The sequence below is a fragment of the Zootoca vivipara genome, chromosome 2, assembly GCF_965207765.1.
Source record: "Zootoca vivipara chromosome 2, rZooViv2.hap1.1, whole genome shotgun sequence".
NCBI lineage: Eukaryota > Metazoa > Chordata > Lepidosauria > Squamata > Lacertidae > Zootoca > Zootoca vivipara.
In genome coordinates this window covers 117,213,004-117,228,822 of record NC_142584.1, presented here as the reverse complement: position 1 = coordinate 117,228,822, position 15,819 = coordinate 117,213,004, and the positions used below count along the sequence as shown (strand labels likewise).

The 15,819-nt window shown below is 42.0% G+C and overlaps 2 protein-coding genes across 2 annotated transcripts in view; both read left to right on the top strand.

Moving 5' to 3' along the window:
* Positions 1–15,819, top strand: part of LOC118080166 (major histocompatibility complex class I-related protein 1-like) — a 194,200-nt gene that overhangs the window by 161,535 nt on the left and 16,846 nt on the right. The window lies entirely within an intron of this gene.
* LOC148687169 (vomeronasal type-2 receptor 26-like) lies at positions 111–15,302 on the top strand. Its single transcript, XM_088664367.1, has 5 exons — positions 111–182; positions 10,947–11,125; positions 12,041–12,311; positions 13,338–14,093; positions 14,979–15,302. Exons 1-5 carry the CDS (start codon positions 111–113, stop codon positions 15,300–15,302), a joined length of 1,602 nt encoding a protein of 533 aa, XP_088520493.1.

Genomic DNA, 15,819 nt, shown 5'->3' with positions numbered 1-15,819 from the left:
TCTCCCTGGGTGAAGTTGAGGGATGGGCCAGTGAGGCGGCGCTTCTTGGGACGCCCTCGCTGGCCCGCCCCTCAACTCCACCCAGGGAGAGCGTCATGAAATCACGACAAATGCGTCGTGACGTCGTGACACTGCGGAGGGGCGCCCTGCCCCCGGGGGTTCCTCCGCGTTTGCCGTCCTGGGTAATGGGGCGGCTAGCAATGCCCCTGGCTAGCAATGCCCCTGGTTGTTCTCCTTTACTATTTCAAACACGTGGCTTATATACTTATCTATGTATTTCAAACACATGGCTTATATACTTATCTATGTGTTTGCCTATGTGTTTGTACAGTGGTGCCTCGCTAGACGAATTTAATTCGTTCCACGGGTCTTTTCTTATAACAAAAAATTTGTCTAGCGGATCCCATAGGAATGCATTGAATGCATTTTAGAATTTTTTTTTGCCCATAGGAACGCATTAATTGAATTTCAATGCATTTCTGTGGGAAACCGCGATTCGCTAGACGAATTTTTCATAAAATGAATTCGTCTAGCGAGGCAACCTCCCCTCGAAAAATCCTTTCGTTAAGCGGAAATTTCGTTAAGCAGGGCATTCGTTAAGCGAGGCACCACTGTATATTTATGAACATTTATTTTATATTTGAGACCTTAGAATTCTTATAACAATGATGTGGATTATATGGATAGCAACAAGTTTTCCTTCACCCCAATAATAATCCCCTTTAATAAGAATAAGAATAAGAATAGAGAGAAAATTATTTTCAGCCGGGAAGGCCTGCGCTGCACCCACTTTTCCCAGAGTGTCCACAGGCAGGGCAGTCTCAAGCAGGTCGGGCGCCCTGGCACTGAGGCACAGGGATCGCTCCGGCGCCCCCGCCCTCGCAGCGCGCAGCATGGCTTCCGCGCGGCTTCGCCGAGCAGCGCCCCACCTGCTGGCCCGGCGCCCCGCACCACCGGGACTGTATCTAGAGCAGGCCCTGTCCACAGGCACACGGTTTCCCCCTAGGCCATGGCCTGCCCCTATTGCACTAGGCCACTGGGGAGGGAGGATCGGATCGGGCCTAGGCTAGGCTGCTCGGTCCTTCGCAGACTCCCTGGCCCTCCCAGTACCCTCCTCCTACTTCTTTCTCCTCGACAGCAGCAGTGGCTTCTTTTTCTTTTTCTTTTATAAATGTATTTAGTAAAGATTTTTTCAAACAACAAAAACATAAAAAACAAAAAAACACAAAACACAAAAAATACAAAATACAAAAATACAAAAACAAAATTTCTTACTTATAACCCTTATTTCTAATCTAATTGACTTCCTCTTTCCACCTCCTGCTGCGGTTCTTTGTATTTCATACTTAGTAAGTTCTAAATCTTATATAAACTCGAATTATTACTTCAATATTACCTTATTACTCTATCTTTTATGTCTTATCCTTGTAAACTCAATCTATATCTTACTTCTTAATTAATTTACCCTTATCTTCTATCACTACCCTTGTATTATCTACAACCTCCTTGTGTCTCCCTCACTTCCATTAACTCAGTCTATTATACGCTTATTTTTCAAATAAATTTTAAATTTCTTCCAATCTTCTTCCGCTGCTTCTTCACTCCGATCCTGAAGTCTCCCCGTCAACTCAGACAGTTCCATATATTCTATCAACTTCTTCTGCCATTCATCCACAGTTGGTAATTCTTCATTCTTCCAATTCTTTGCCAATAATATTATTGCTGCTGTTGTGGCATACAGAAAAACAACAACATCTTTCTTAGGGATATCATCCCCCGTTATCCCAAGTAAGAAGGCCTCTGGTTTCTTAACGAAAGTGTTTTTCATCTTAGACTCACAGCTGTCCATGGAGGCACAGGTCAACTCCGTGTCCAGGGCAGCTGTTTATCAGCTCCATCTGGTACGCAGGCTGAGTCCCTACCTGCCCACTGACTGTCTCTCCAGAGTGGTGCATGCTCTAGTTATCTCTCGCTTGGACTACTGCAATGCGCTCTACGTGGGGCTACCTTTGAAGGTGACCCGGAAACTACAACTAATCCAGAATGCGGCAGCTAGACTGGTGACTGGGAGCGGCCGCCGAGACCACATAACACCGGTCCTGAAAGACCTACATTGGCTCCCAGTACGTTTCCGAGCACAATTCAAAGTGTTGGTGTTGACCTTTAAAGCCCTAAACGGCCTCGGTCCGGTATACCTGAAGGAGCGTCTCCACCTCCATCGTTCTGCCCGGACACTGAGGTCCAGCTCCGAGGGCCTTCTGGCGGTTCCCTCACTACGAGAAGCCAAGTTACAGGGAACCAGGCAGAGGGCCTTCTCGGTAGTGGCACCCACCCTGTGGAATGCCCTCCCACTAGAGGTCAAAGAGAACAACAATTACCAGACCTTTAGAAGGCATCTCAAGGCAGCCCTGTTTAGGGAAGCTTTTAATGTTTAATGGATTTCTGTATTTTAATGTTTGATGGATTTCTGTATTTTAGAATTTCTGTTTTGTTGGAAGCCGCCCAGAGTGGCTGGGGGAACCCGGCCAGATGGGCGGGGTATAAATAATAAATTATTATTATTATTATTATTATTATTATTTTTTCAATTCATTATAAATCTTTCCCCAGAAGTCTCTCACTTGGGGGCACGTCCACCACATGTGGAAGAAGGTATCTTCTTGTTTTTTACATTTCCAGCATTTATTATCTTGTTTATGATAAATCTTAGCTAACTTTACCGGAGTCAGATACCATCTATACATAATTTTCATTAAATTTTCTTTTAAAACTGTACACGCGGTAAATTTCATGTTTTGCTTCCATAACCTTTCCCAATCCTCCACCATGATGTTGTGCCCTACATCATTTGCCTATTTTATCATCACACATTTTGTTTGCTCGTCTTTTGTATGCCATTCCAACAATACATTATACATTTTTGATAAATTTTTACTTTTTGAATCTAACAATTCTGTTTCCAATTTCGACTTTTGCATTTGAAAACCAACATTTTTATCCATTTTGAACAATTCATTAATTTGATAATATTTTTTATAATAAATTTTTATTAATTTTGCAAAGTAAACACAGAAGATACATAATCATATTCAACCACCCTCATCCACCGTCCCCCACAAGCTCCCCCCTGCCACAAGAGAACTCCATGCGGGGCGGATAGCCAAAGGCGGACCATTTTGTACCTGGGTTTCTCCCCTCCCCCCTTCCCCCCTCGATCCCACTTCTGCCACCAGTGGGACCGAGTCACAGGGGAAGATAGGGCTGGGTATCCGCCGAGCTGACTTCCATACACTTCTTACAAAAAAAAAAAAGATTAAAAAGAACAGAAAAAAAGAAAGAAAGAAAAAGAAAGAAAGGAAAAAAAATAAAATAAAAATATCATAAATTCAATCCTTAATTACTTAACATTGTTTTGGTGACTTCCCCCAATCTTTCCCTCTTGATTTTCATAATTTTTCATTACTATTAATAGCGGTTTCATTATTAAAGTTTCAAGTCAAACTTTTTAGACCTCAATTCCAACAGCTGATCATTATCTTTGTACTTTAACTCTTATTTTAACTCACATTATATACATCTTCTCCCTCCCCCCTATCCCACAGAGCCCCCTCTGCCACAAAGGGCCCCATGGGTGGCGGGCATTTGAAGATGCTCCATTTTATAGCTTGGTTTTTCACAACCTCCCCCCTCCCCTCCAAGACTCCTCCCTGCCACCAAGAAGCCCCAGAGCTGAGAGAGGAAAGAGACTGTGGGCCACCAAACTATCTAAACAAATTATCATTTCCTAATAGCTAAAAAACCACTATTTTCCCCCTCCTAAAATATTTTTTGTGTACCAAATATCTTATTTTTCTACCCTTGCCTAATCTTCCTCCCAAGAAAATTTTCATAGAATTAATCCCTTGACTATTTCCTTTGTATTAATTTCTATCCTTGATTAATCTCTAATTCCTCCTCCCCTGAGACTTTCCCCCCCATTTGATACAGCAAATCCGTAAAACAATCCATATTCCATTTCCATTTTTTCTACCTTGCTTGTGCTTCAAACAATCTTCATCCCACTCCCATTCTGTCCCATTTTACCACCCCAAAATTTATCTTCTCCTCCTTCTGCCCCTTCCTCTCCCCGGACTCCCTCCCTTGCCTATTCACAATTTCCCATGTTTCCCATGACGTCAATTTCAGTTCTTGTTCCTCCATTTAGGCAGATTCAGGACTGTTGTAGCAGTCCTGATCTTCCATTTCTTCTTGTTGGGCATCCTCTTCTTCCTCCTCTTCCCCATCTTGTTTGTCCTCAGGAATTAGTTTCCCATTATCTGAGTCTTTTTGCAGAACTTTGTTCGATTCCTGGCACTGCTGTCTATAGTCTCTTAACTGTACGCTGAACTGTTGTTGCCCAATTGCTAAGCCCTCCACCAGTTTTAACAGGTTTAACACTCTTGTCTGGAAAACAGCTGCTCCGGATGTTGACATTTCTTCTCTGTCAGAGGCAGAGATAAGAGAACAAAGAGCAATGGAGTCTCAGGCTTCCGGTAGAAAAAGAATCCAACATGGCCAAAAAGCAAATCCCAAAGTTCTGATAATGCGATCTCTTCTCTTAGCAACCTAATCCTTTAAACTTTATTTTTGACAGCTGTCAAACTTCAGTACCTCACCGGCTCTCCTGGGGTGCTGAGTCCCGGGTTGCAGAGGAATTTCCCCCACGTAACCTCTTGCTTTTGCAGGGTCTTTTTTATTAAAATCTTTTCCCCCTTCGCCCTGCCTCCGGTGGGGAAGTTCTAGTCTTTCCTTGGTGGTTATTAATGTTCTATAACTTTTCCTCCCTGGCTTCGGGTTCACACACCGCCTCCCGATTCTTCAATGGGTAGAGACCGACTCCCATTTTTAAATCTCTTCCCTGTCTCAATTGTCCAAATTCGCATCCAAATTAAGATTTGATAAGACCGACTCACATTTTGTCCGAATCTTTGGGAGAATTGGCCGCTGTAGCCATGCAGTCCTGCAGCGTCGCACCCTGGAGTTAGCGGTCTAATGTCTGCCGCGTCGCAGCTCCAATCCCACCGCTCTCGGGGGCTCAGAAACCGAGCCTTTCCGGGGGGGGAGAGCCGTTATGGACGCACCGCCAGACAAATCTGGCCCCAAGACACTCGACTTGAGGATTTTAAGGGAATCCGCTTTCGCTGTAGCGGTTTTCCCTTGCTCCAAAGTGCCAAGGTCCACTCAGCTGAACGGACCTCCGACCGCCATGGCATCACGACCAACCGGAAGTCCCTAATTTGATAATATTGAAACCAATCATTTACTTTACTCTTCAACACCTCATATGGTTTTAGCTTTATCTGGTCACCGTCTTCTAATAAGATATCCCTATATCTCAACCATTTTGTTGACATATTCAATCTTTTTTTAGTTTTAGCTTCTGCCGGTGAAATCCATCTGGGTGTTTTTGGTTCTAGCAAATCTTTATACCTGTTCCATACATTGTACAAAGTTTTTCTAATAATATGACTTTTAAAACCTCTATGGACCTTAACCTTATCATACCAAAGGTATGCATGCCAACCAAACGCATTGTCATGACCTTCCAAGTCGAGTATATCATCATTTTCTAAAACAAACCATTCTCTTAGCCAGCAAAAGGCTGCTGCTTCAAAATATAACTTCAAATCTGGTAGGGAAAAACCTCCTCTTTCCTTAACATTAAGAGTTTATATTTAATTCTTGGTTTTTTCCCTTGCCAGATAAATTTTGATAATACCTTTTGCCATTCTTTGAAACATGCAACATTATCAACAATAGGTAATGCTTGAAATAAGAATAACATTTTTGGCAATACATTCATTTTTATGACAGAAATACAACCCATCATGGATAATTTCAAATTTGACCATCCTTCTAAATCATGCTTTATCTCTTTCCATACTTTTTCATAATTATTTTTAAACAAGTTAATATTCTTCGCAGTCATATTCACCCCTAGGTATTTCACCTTCTTCAGAAAAGTCAGCCCTGTAATGTTTTGCAGTTTATTAATTTCATCTGTTGATAAATTTTTGCCTAAAACTTTAGTTTTTATTTTATTTAATTTAAATCCTGCCAACTGTCCGAACTCCTGGATCAATTCCATCACTTTCACTATACTTAACTCTAGATCCTGCAATGTCAATACTAGGTCATCAGCAAAGGCCTTTAATTTATATTGCTTTGTGCCTACTACAATTCCTTTCACCTCATTTTTCCTAATTATATTCAATAAAACGTCCAGGACTGAAATGAAAAGAAGAGGGGAAAGTGGGCACCCTTGCCTGGTGCCCTTTTCAATTCTAATTTCCTCTGAGACTATATTATTAATTATGATCTTTGCTTTCTGGTCAGAATAAATTGCTTTCATACCATTGATAAATCCTTGCCCTACCTCCATATTTTCCAAATTCTGTGTCATAAAACTCCATGAAATATTATCAAAGGCTTTTTCTGCATCTATGAACATTAACACAGCTTTAGTATTGATCTTTACTTCCAATCGCTCTAAAATATCAATGATGTTTCTGATATTATCTTTCATATGTCTTGCAGGCAGAAAGCCTGCTTGATCTTGATGAATCTGATCTTTCAATACTTTCTTAAATCTTGCAGCCAAAATATTTGCAAAAATTTTGTAATCCACAATTAACAAGGAGATGGGGCGGTAGTTCTTCATTTGCATTCTGTCCGTATCTGGTTTTAGTATCAGAGTTATATAGGCATATTTCCAGGTGTCAGGTGCTTTGTCCCCTCTTAAAATATTATTACACACGTCCTTCAGCGGTTCTACTAACCAGTCCTTTAATACTTTAATACTTTGTAGTATTTTGCTGAAAGTCCATCTGGTCCTGGTGCTTTCCCTATCTTCATTTGTCCTATTGCATATTCTATCTCCTGGGTTGTTATTTTATAGTTGAGTAAATTTTTCTTTTCTAATGGGATCTTTTGCAATCCATTCTTCCCCAGAAATTGTTTGATCCTTGCCATCTGGTCTTTTTCTTTCTTATATAATTGTTTGTAATAATTCCGGAAACAACGCCTTATTTCAGCAGGGTTCTGTACTATTTCCTCATCCTTCATTAGACTTATAATCGTGTTCATCTTCTGTCGTCTCTTCAGCTGCCAAGCAAGCAATTTCCCACATTTATTAGCTAATTCAAAAGTTTTTTGATTCATCATTTTAATCTTCCTTTCAATTTCCTGGTTTAATAGCTGTGAATATTGAACTTGTAATAACTTTATACTTTTCTGATATTGTTGATTCTTTGGGTCTGTTCTTAATTTCTTATCTTTTTCTTTTCTTTTAATTGTTCCAAGATTTTTTCTTTTTTCTCATTCTGTTGTTTTTTCCTTATTGCATTTTGTTGTATCAGGAATCCTCGCATGACAGCTTTGCTTGCGTCCCAGATCACCCTTTTATCCGTTTCTGTTCTCAGATTTATCTTGAAATAGTCTTTCAGGGTTTTTTGGGCCTCCTTTATTAATTTTTCATTTCTCATTAAAGCATCGTTCATTCTCCATCTAAAAGCACCGCATGGTTGGAATTGGGGGGGGGGTGCAGCTTATATTCAGGTTTTAGACTGTGCTTATATTCCTTCGCTTTGTATTATTTTGTTTTATAGCATGCTTTGCATTGAAATATTTAGTGAACCAATGTCCCCACTGTGGAAGGACATGTAGATCCAGAATTGACCTCCACAGTCACTTATGGGCTCCTTGTTAAGACTGTGTTTATGGAAGACTATCTTACTCATCTATAAGGGATCACCAAAGGAGAAGAAGAAGGATTAGCTATGCCTTGGACATCCGGTTCTTTCCGCCATGCCGAAAGCAACCTCCACGTTAGCGGAGTCCAGTCGCACAGCATAAATAAGAATGATTTGAGAGTAATCGTTCTTGCAAGGTCTCCCTGCTTCACCCGCAGTGAGCATCACTTGCAGATCGCCTGATGCCAACCTCACACTCCGAATGAAATGGGAGAGGCAGGAGGCGCTGTGTGCAAAGCACTGCACGTATCAGCAACTCTCCGATGCAGTCACTGTGCACAGAAGTTCTTCTGTTTCTTAGGATGGATTTGAATTTGGACCTGGTGGCGCTGTGGTCTAAACCACTGAGCCTCTTGGGCTGCCCGATCGAAAGGTCGGCGGTTCGAATCCCCGCGATGGGGTGAGCTCCCATTGCTCGGTCCCTGCTCCTGCCAACCTAGCCGTTCGAAAGCACGTCAAAGTGCAAGTAGATTAATAGGTACCGCTCCGACAGAAAGGTAAACGGCGTTTCCGTGCGCTGCTCTGGCTTCACCAGAAGTGGCTTAGTCATGCTGGCCACATGACCCAGAAAAACTGTCTGCGGACAAACAGCTCCCTTGGCCAGTAAAGCAAGATGAGCGCTGCAACCCCAGAGTCGTTCGCTACTGGACTTAACTGTCAGGGGTCCTTTACCTTTACCTTTAACAGGCGTGTACTGAACTGATGGGACAAGATAACCTGCTAGATGAATCAGCCACTGAGTGCCCAGGTTTCGATTTGGAGAGAAGATTTTCACTTCAAACTGTGAGTGATATGTTGGGGAAGGGGAGCCTTTTACCTTTTCTATATATGTTTGCTGTTTTATGATTCGGCAAGCCTCCCCCTGAATGTTAGCGGTTTGGTTTGGAGAAAATGCAAGTGGCTATTTGTGCTGCTTATGCCCCATGGAGCCAGTGGGATGCTGAAAGCAAAATGCCCCCTGAATCTGAACGAGGAAAGTGATCCGCTGAATTATTTCAGGCCAGGAGACCACCTCATGAGTGGGGTCATATTTCCAAGAGCTTCTAGAACTTACCCATTCAAGTTCTCCATCCCTCCCAAAAATACTTTTAAGACGTAAGTGACTTTATGTTTTTTTTAAACAAAAATCATTTTATTGAGTTATACATAAAGAAAAAAAGAAAAACGAAAAATTTAAGCAAAAAAAGGTACAAAAATGCAGAACAATATCATCACATCTTATTTCTTCAAAGTTCTTCACTTCCCCTTCTTGCCATCCTATTATAGTTAACTCATAACATTTCCAAATCTTAGCTAAACATCATAAAATTACATCTTAACTCCCTTTTCATATCTTATTTATAAATAGTTCTTATTCATTTTATATAGAAGAGTGAAGAAAAAATAGAAAGAAAAAACCCACAAAAATAATAAAAAGACATAATCATATTTTTTCAATTTCTAATCTAAGCATTTCGGACTTCCTCACTCCCCCTTCTTGAGTTCCTTATTGTTCACTAATTGCTGCAGTATCCAAATCTAAAATTACATTATTTCTCCCAATTTGTAACTTCTTTTTAACTATTTACCCTTCATACTTCTCTTTACCTTTATTAACCAATATTCTCTACCCTTTTACCCAAAAATATTCAAAATTAATTTTCAAAATCTTTTTCCCCCTTTTTCTTCCCACCCTCAAAACTAAATCTACCCCTGGAATCGGTGTCTCCAGAGATTTCTGGAATCGGTGTCTCCAGAGATTTCAGCCAGCTCCTTGATGCTTTCCGAGTTCAAACCATGTTTTATCGACCTGTAAAAATTACCTCAATTCCCCCTCACCCCACTCCTGCTCTGTCCCAATCTAAATTCTGCTCAACCCTTCCCCCCCCCCCGCTGTATTCCCAGCACTTTATTTTCAAACTCATTCTCTTTCTGCCCCCCCTCCTGCTTCCTTCTCCCCCTCTCTCGCTGGGGTAACCACCTTTTTGTTTTTCCCCTTTTTGAGGGGCTTTCGAATCAAGACCCTTCCCTGTTCCACCCCTCCCACCGGTGAAACAGTGATTTCTTCTTCATCCCTTCCCTGTTCCACCTCTCCCACCGGTGGAACAGTGATTTCTTCTCCATCCTCTTCTGTCTCAAAAATCAGTTCTGTTGGTTCAGCAGTCTGCTCTCCCATGATTGTTGCGTTTTCTTCGGGGTTACAGTTCTCCTCTACCATTTCCAGAATTTTCCCTAAAGTCATATCACAGCATGCATCTTCTTCTAGTCCTTCCTCTTCTCCCTTTTCTTCCTCTCTAGATTCATGTGGATCGTCTGTTTCAAAGTTCAGTTCTATTAATTCATCAGTCCTCTCATCCATGCTTGTTGGGACACCTTTAGGATTACGAATCTCCTCTGTCATTTCCAAAATTGTTGTCAAAATCAAGTCCTAAGGTGTACCATTCTTCTCACAGTCCAGAACCTTCTCTTCCTTCCTATTGGTGCTCTCCACCTCCATAATTGTGGCAGAGCAGGAAGTGGTGTTATTGTTGTCCATGTTTCATATTTTCCAAGTATGAAAACAAATAAAGTCCCGTCTGAACTGGATCCAACCTCTAATTTTTAACTTTCTCTCTTATTATTCAGTCTCGGATTCAACACTGAGTAGCCTCAAAGTCTATTTTTTTAAAGCCTCCTCTTTTACTTATCTGCAGCTCTCAGTCTCAGACTTGTATAAACAATCACATTCTTTTCCATTATGACGTCACAAAGACGGCTAGCCGATCCTTCCTTTGACCCGACTCTAGGTTCACCGGGGGGGGGGGTTCCCCTTGTCAAATCACAGTCTTTTGCAGAGATTTATACACATTTTATCTTTTTCCCTTACTCTGCATCAGGAAAAAGTTCTTAAAAGAAAGATTTCTGGGCTTTCCCCAGCTTTACTGCATCGTCCATTACTCAAGTGCATCGTCCATTACTCAACTGACTTTCTTTTTACGCCTCCTCCCAGCGCCAAATATCCAGTCCAATTCAAATGTTTTTAACTTACTTGGTCCAAATCTCTTCTTTTTAAAGGAAGAATCCAACGCTTGCAGGCTGTAGGCTTGGAGCATTGCTTCTTGGAGGTAACGTTGGTGCTCAAAATGGCTCCCGCGACTGCGACTCCGCTGGCTCTCGGGGCTCTTCCGAGCTTACCAGGCAGCGGAGGAGTCGCTCCTGGAGCTCCGCCGAGCATTTTTCCCCCGGGACGCTCTACCCGGGGTTCTACGGGGGTCCGCATCGCCCCCGCGGAATTCCCCCCCCCTCCGCAAGCCAGAAACCTCGGAGCTCAAGGTTTCTGTGCCTCTCAGTCAGCGCGGCAGACCGGAAGTCCCTCCGTAAGTGACTTTATGTTCCCCAGCCTTCGTTCACATTTATGGCTGTTTGCCAGAGACATCATTTAATATCTGGCCATCTCTGATAAAAGCCTTCTCTCTCCATTGCCCCTCTCTTGCTTTTGGAAGAAGATTTGGGGATTGAGAGTCAGCAACCAAGTACCTAGTGACCCCTTGGTATCCTGCTAACAGAGAGGTTAATTCTGAACCGTTTCACTATTTTGTAATTCAGTTTCATTAATACAAAGGCAGCAGCTAAAGCTCTGTCGGTCATCTCATGTCTCATTTTGTATTTTTATGCAAAAAAGGGTGTTTCTTCCTAGTCAAGTATAAAATGCCTTTGACAGCTTCCCCTATTCCTGTATTCCAAACAGAACTGTCTAAATTAAATGTCCCGGGTAGTGTTAGGTGTATTTGGATTACATCGTATTTTAAGTAAGTATTAAATCCACTGTGCAATCTTGCATTTGGGGATCAAAGAAAGTGTAACAATCAGAATGTGAGGAGGCCACCTCCTTCCCTTCAAACTATCTGGAACATTCAAATCAGTATAGGAATCTTGCTAGGTAGTTCCACCAGCCTCAGAAGTTAAGGTGGGTAGCCCAAGAGAGGACATTTCTCTCTTTCCTATCTTCTCATCCTGTAAATAGTTCCTGCCAAGTTTCTGAACTTAAGAAACTCTAAGTGATCATTTCAATCTAATTCGCCCTAGCTCAAGCTCTCCTAAATGCTACTATTTTCCTTCTTGCAGTATCTGGACAAGATTCTGCTCCTTCCTAGCTGCAGAGTTTGGCCCATTAGATATAAAACCAGCAGGCTCTTCTGACGTTCTTGTAGAGCAAGGAGTGTTGCAAGTTGTTTTCATTTAATGGGGAATAAGAGGCCAAAATGATTTTTTGTGTATTCATTTATTTGCAGTTGGTCAGCATGGTCCACCTCGCCAGTCCTGTCCATCTTGTTTGCAACCCAGGAGATCATCCGACATCTTAAGCATTTAGCCAATGTCAGCCTGGGCTATAGCATATATGAGGCTGCCTTTGATGTCAGGACAACTGCCGATGCCATGCTAGACAGTATTCCAAGTTACAGCTGTGGAAGACAGAATAACGTGTTGGCTGTTTTTGAAGCAACTTCTTCCGAAATCCCCAGCCAGATTTCAAGCATGTTGGGCATCTACAAAATACCCCAGGTAGGGATTGGAAGGGAAGAGATCAGTTATGTCTCATTCCTCTTTGCTATCTCTCTAGCAGTGCTGAGGAATGCCTTCAAGAAGCTTTCTAGACTACAAAGATAACCATTCCGTCCATTAGCCATGCTTGTGCAGACTGATGGGAGATGTACTTCAGCAATATCCAAAGGGCCAAATTTTCCAGGAAACACAAAAGAAAGGCACCCAAAAAGCAAAAAGAGAGACCAAAGGGGGCGGGGAATTACAATTTAAGAATGTGGAAAGCAATTTAGAAAACCCCCAGCCTCTTCCTGTCTCCCTCCCCAGACTGTCATAGGAAGATGTAGTAAAAAGTAGCCCCTGGCTGCTAAGGGGTTCTTGTTTCTCAGGCAGACCAGTGGCTGTCTGGCAGCTAACTGAACACAGAGGTTTAGCTGCTTGCACTCCTCCAGGGAGCTAGTGTGGTGTAGTGGTTAAGAGCGGTAGACTTGTAATCTGGGGAACCGGGTTCGCGTCTCCACTCCTCCACATGCAGCTGCTGGGTGACCTGGGGCTAGTCACACTTCTCTGAAGTCTCTCAGCCTCACTCACCTCACAGAGTGTTTGTTGTGGGGGAGGAAGGGAAAAGGAGATTGTTAGCCTCTTTGAGACTCCTTAGGGTAGTGATAAATTGGGATATGAAATCCAAACTCTTCTTCTTCTTCTCCAGACTTTGTAGCTGCTTAGCCTCTGTCTCTCATTCTGTGTAGTGGCCCGTTGTGACTCTAGGAAGAGGTTAGGGTGCCATAACCCCTGAGGGCCCCAGATGCCCTGCTCTGCCTCAATGTCCATTGGAGCTACTTTCTTCTCTGTAAGCTCCAGGTCTTCCTCCGAATATGATTCCTCCATCAGAGGCATGGCAGGCATCCTATAAGCATCTGTTTAGCATCTGGTTAGATGAGCCTTTGGCCTGATCATGTGATGGGACCGTTTTTTTGTATTCCTGAAAACATGACACCAATCCTATTCTTACTAGATCAGTTTTGGCTCTGCTGTTCATGATCGGTCCCCAAAGAAGATACCCAGTACATGGGGATTGTCAAGTTGTTGCTGCATTTCGGGTGGACGTGGATCGGTCTCTTCGTTCCGGACAATGACAATGGAGAAAGGTTCCTGAATGCCTTCCCCCCTCTGCTGATCCGCAGTGGGATTTGTGTTGCTTTCTTGGAAAAATATTGGCTTTTGACCCTGCAACCGATGTCTTCCTTACATTGTAAACCTTCGGACCTGAGAAAAGTCAAGGTGTTTGTTTATTATGGGGACTCTGAACACGGAATTTATCCACTCTCGATTTTCCAAAGCATTTATCAAGTGAGGGAATCTCAGGGGATAATCTGGATCACAACAGATCTTAAGGACATTGACGATATGTTGTTTGGCAACATATACACTTTCCCACCTGCCCAAGGTTCTTTGTCCTTTGTAATGAATACCCCAAAAAGGAGAGAACATGGCTACTATTCTCAACTTTCATATGCAACGGCATCTGCATCTGCCCAGTTTTGGGAGAAAGCATTCAATTGTTCATGTTCAAACAATGTGCTGCCCATGGAGGGTTGGACAAGATGCACAGAAAAGGAACAACGGGAGACTTTGTCCCAGGAGGAGATGGAGGCAATCTGGTCTCAAGACCGCTATGGCATTTTCTACAGTGTCCAACTTATGACTCAGGCCCTAAATGCTGCATATTCATCCAGATCCAAACAGAGGTTAATGGCGGGTGGAGGAGACAGATTGGAACTTCAAAGGCTGCAGCCATGGCAGGTCTGCCCTCGCCACTTTTTTGCAAATACATTGTCCATCTCTGGAATCGTTTTCAGAGTCTACATTCTTTGTAGCTTATCTCATTGTATTTGTCCAATATGTTTAGGTTTCCTAAGCCTTTTCTTTGGTAGGACATATTCATAAGTTTTTTTATTGTTCATCTATTTTTGTAGTTCTACGGTACTTTGAAAATTAATTAAAATCATTTTTTTAAAATCGATAATTTAGAAAAGCTAGGGAAATAATCCTTCAAAGCACAAAATGAGCTATGAAGAATTGGTAAGGAGTATTCTCTCTCATTAAGCTTAATTAAGTAATTGCTATTTTTATTTCATAACATTTGGATATTGCATGACTGCTGAAAAAACCCTCAGAGCTGTTTACGAAAAAAACTAAAATAATGAAATTATCACTAAAGAACGTAAAACCTTAATCTGAAACATATAGAAAGTTGAAATCACAATAGGATAGATTAAAGCTAATTAATACACATGCGAGCTTTTTACCATTCCAAGGTGCTTGCTACGACATGTCCTTTATATATGTTTATTTGAGTCATATCCCCTGAGGATTAAAAACCTGATAAAGGACCAGTTGTAATGACTAAAAGGTTGTCATTTAGCTGACACAAGGTCTCTGCCTCGATGTCCTTGATTTAGAACAATTCTCATGAAATTGGTAAGATGCCTGGAACCTTCCTCAATTATCCAAGAAAACAAGACAAAATTTCCAACTTCAAGACAAAATTTCCAACTTCATGAAATTTCCAACTTCAATTGTATGCCCAGGAAACACCCTGAAATTTTTTTGTTTAAACATACAGTTTACTCTCATCTCTTACTCTCATTATATGGACCTCTTATGGTGTTTTCTCTGCCATTCTAGCTTCACACGTTCTTGAAAGAAATTTGGCTTTCCAATTCATCCATAGGAGGGATGTATTCTGATAAGAATGGGGAGCTGACTGCCAACTTTGAGATCATGAACTGGGTCGTATTTCCCAATAGATCTCAGAGAAGAGAGAAAGTTGGGAGCATCGAGGGACAGACATCCTCCGACATAAAATTCTCCATTAAACCGGAAGCCATTGTGTGGCCTGGGAACTTCAGCAAGGTCATTGCATTCATTTATTCATTGCATTTATATCCAACCTTTTCTCTAGGGAGCTCAAAATACTATACCTATATGGTTTTCTGCCTCTTCGTTTAATCCCCATAACAACCCTGTGAAGTAGGATAGACTGAGAGGAAGTGATTGGCCCAAGGTCATGTAGGAAGCTTCATGGTTTAATGGGAATTTAAAACTTAGTCTCCCAGATTCTGGTCCAACCCTCTTACCGCTATGGCTCTGGTTCCCTTGCTGTGACATCTGTTACATTCTGATAGGAGCCATTTTCAGGTTAACCCTATGTGGGCCCTGTGCAGAGTGAGACTCGCTCCTGGTTGTGTACAGCACTGCTGTTGTGTACAGCACTGCTTCAGGCAGCGTCAGACACTTCTGCGCATGCGCGAATCACGGCAAACCTGATGTTTACTTCCGGGTTTGCCTACGTAGAGTGGGACGTAAGTAGAGGTTCTACTGTAACCTTGTCCTGAATATGGCAACCCTATCGTAGTAACAAACAAACAAAAATCAAATAGTTTGAAATGCCAAAGTTTGTTTGATCTTTTGTGTTCAACAATTAAAAATGAATCTTTATGTCAGAAAGAAGACAAATTCTCCACAG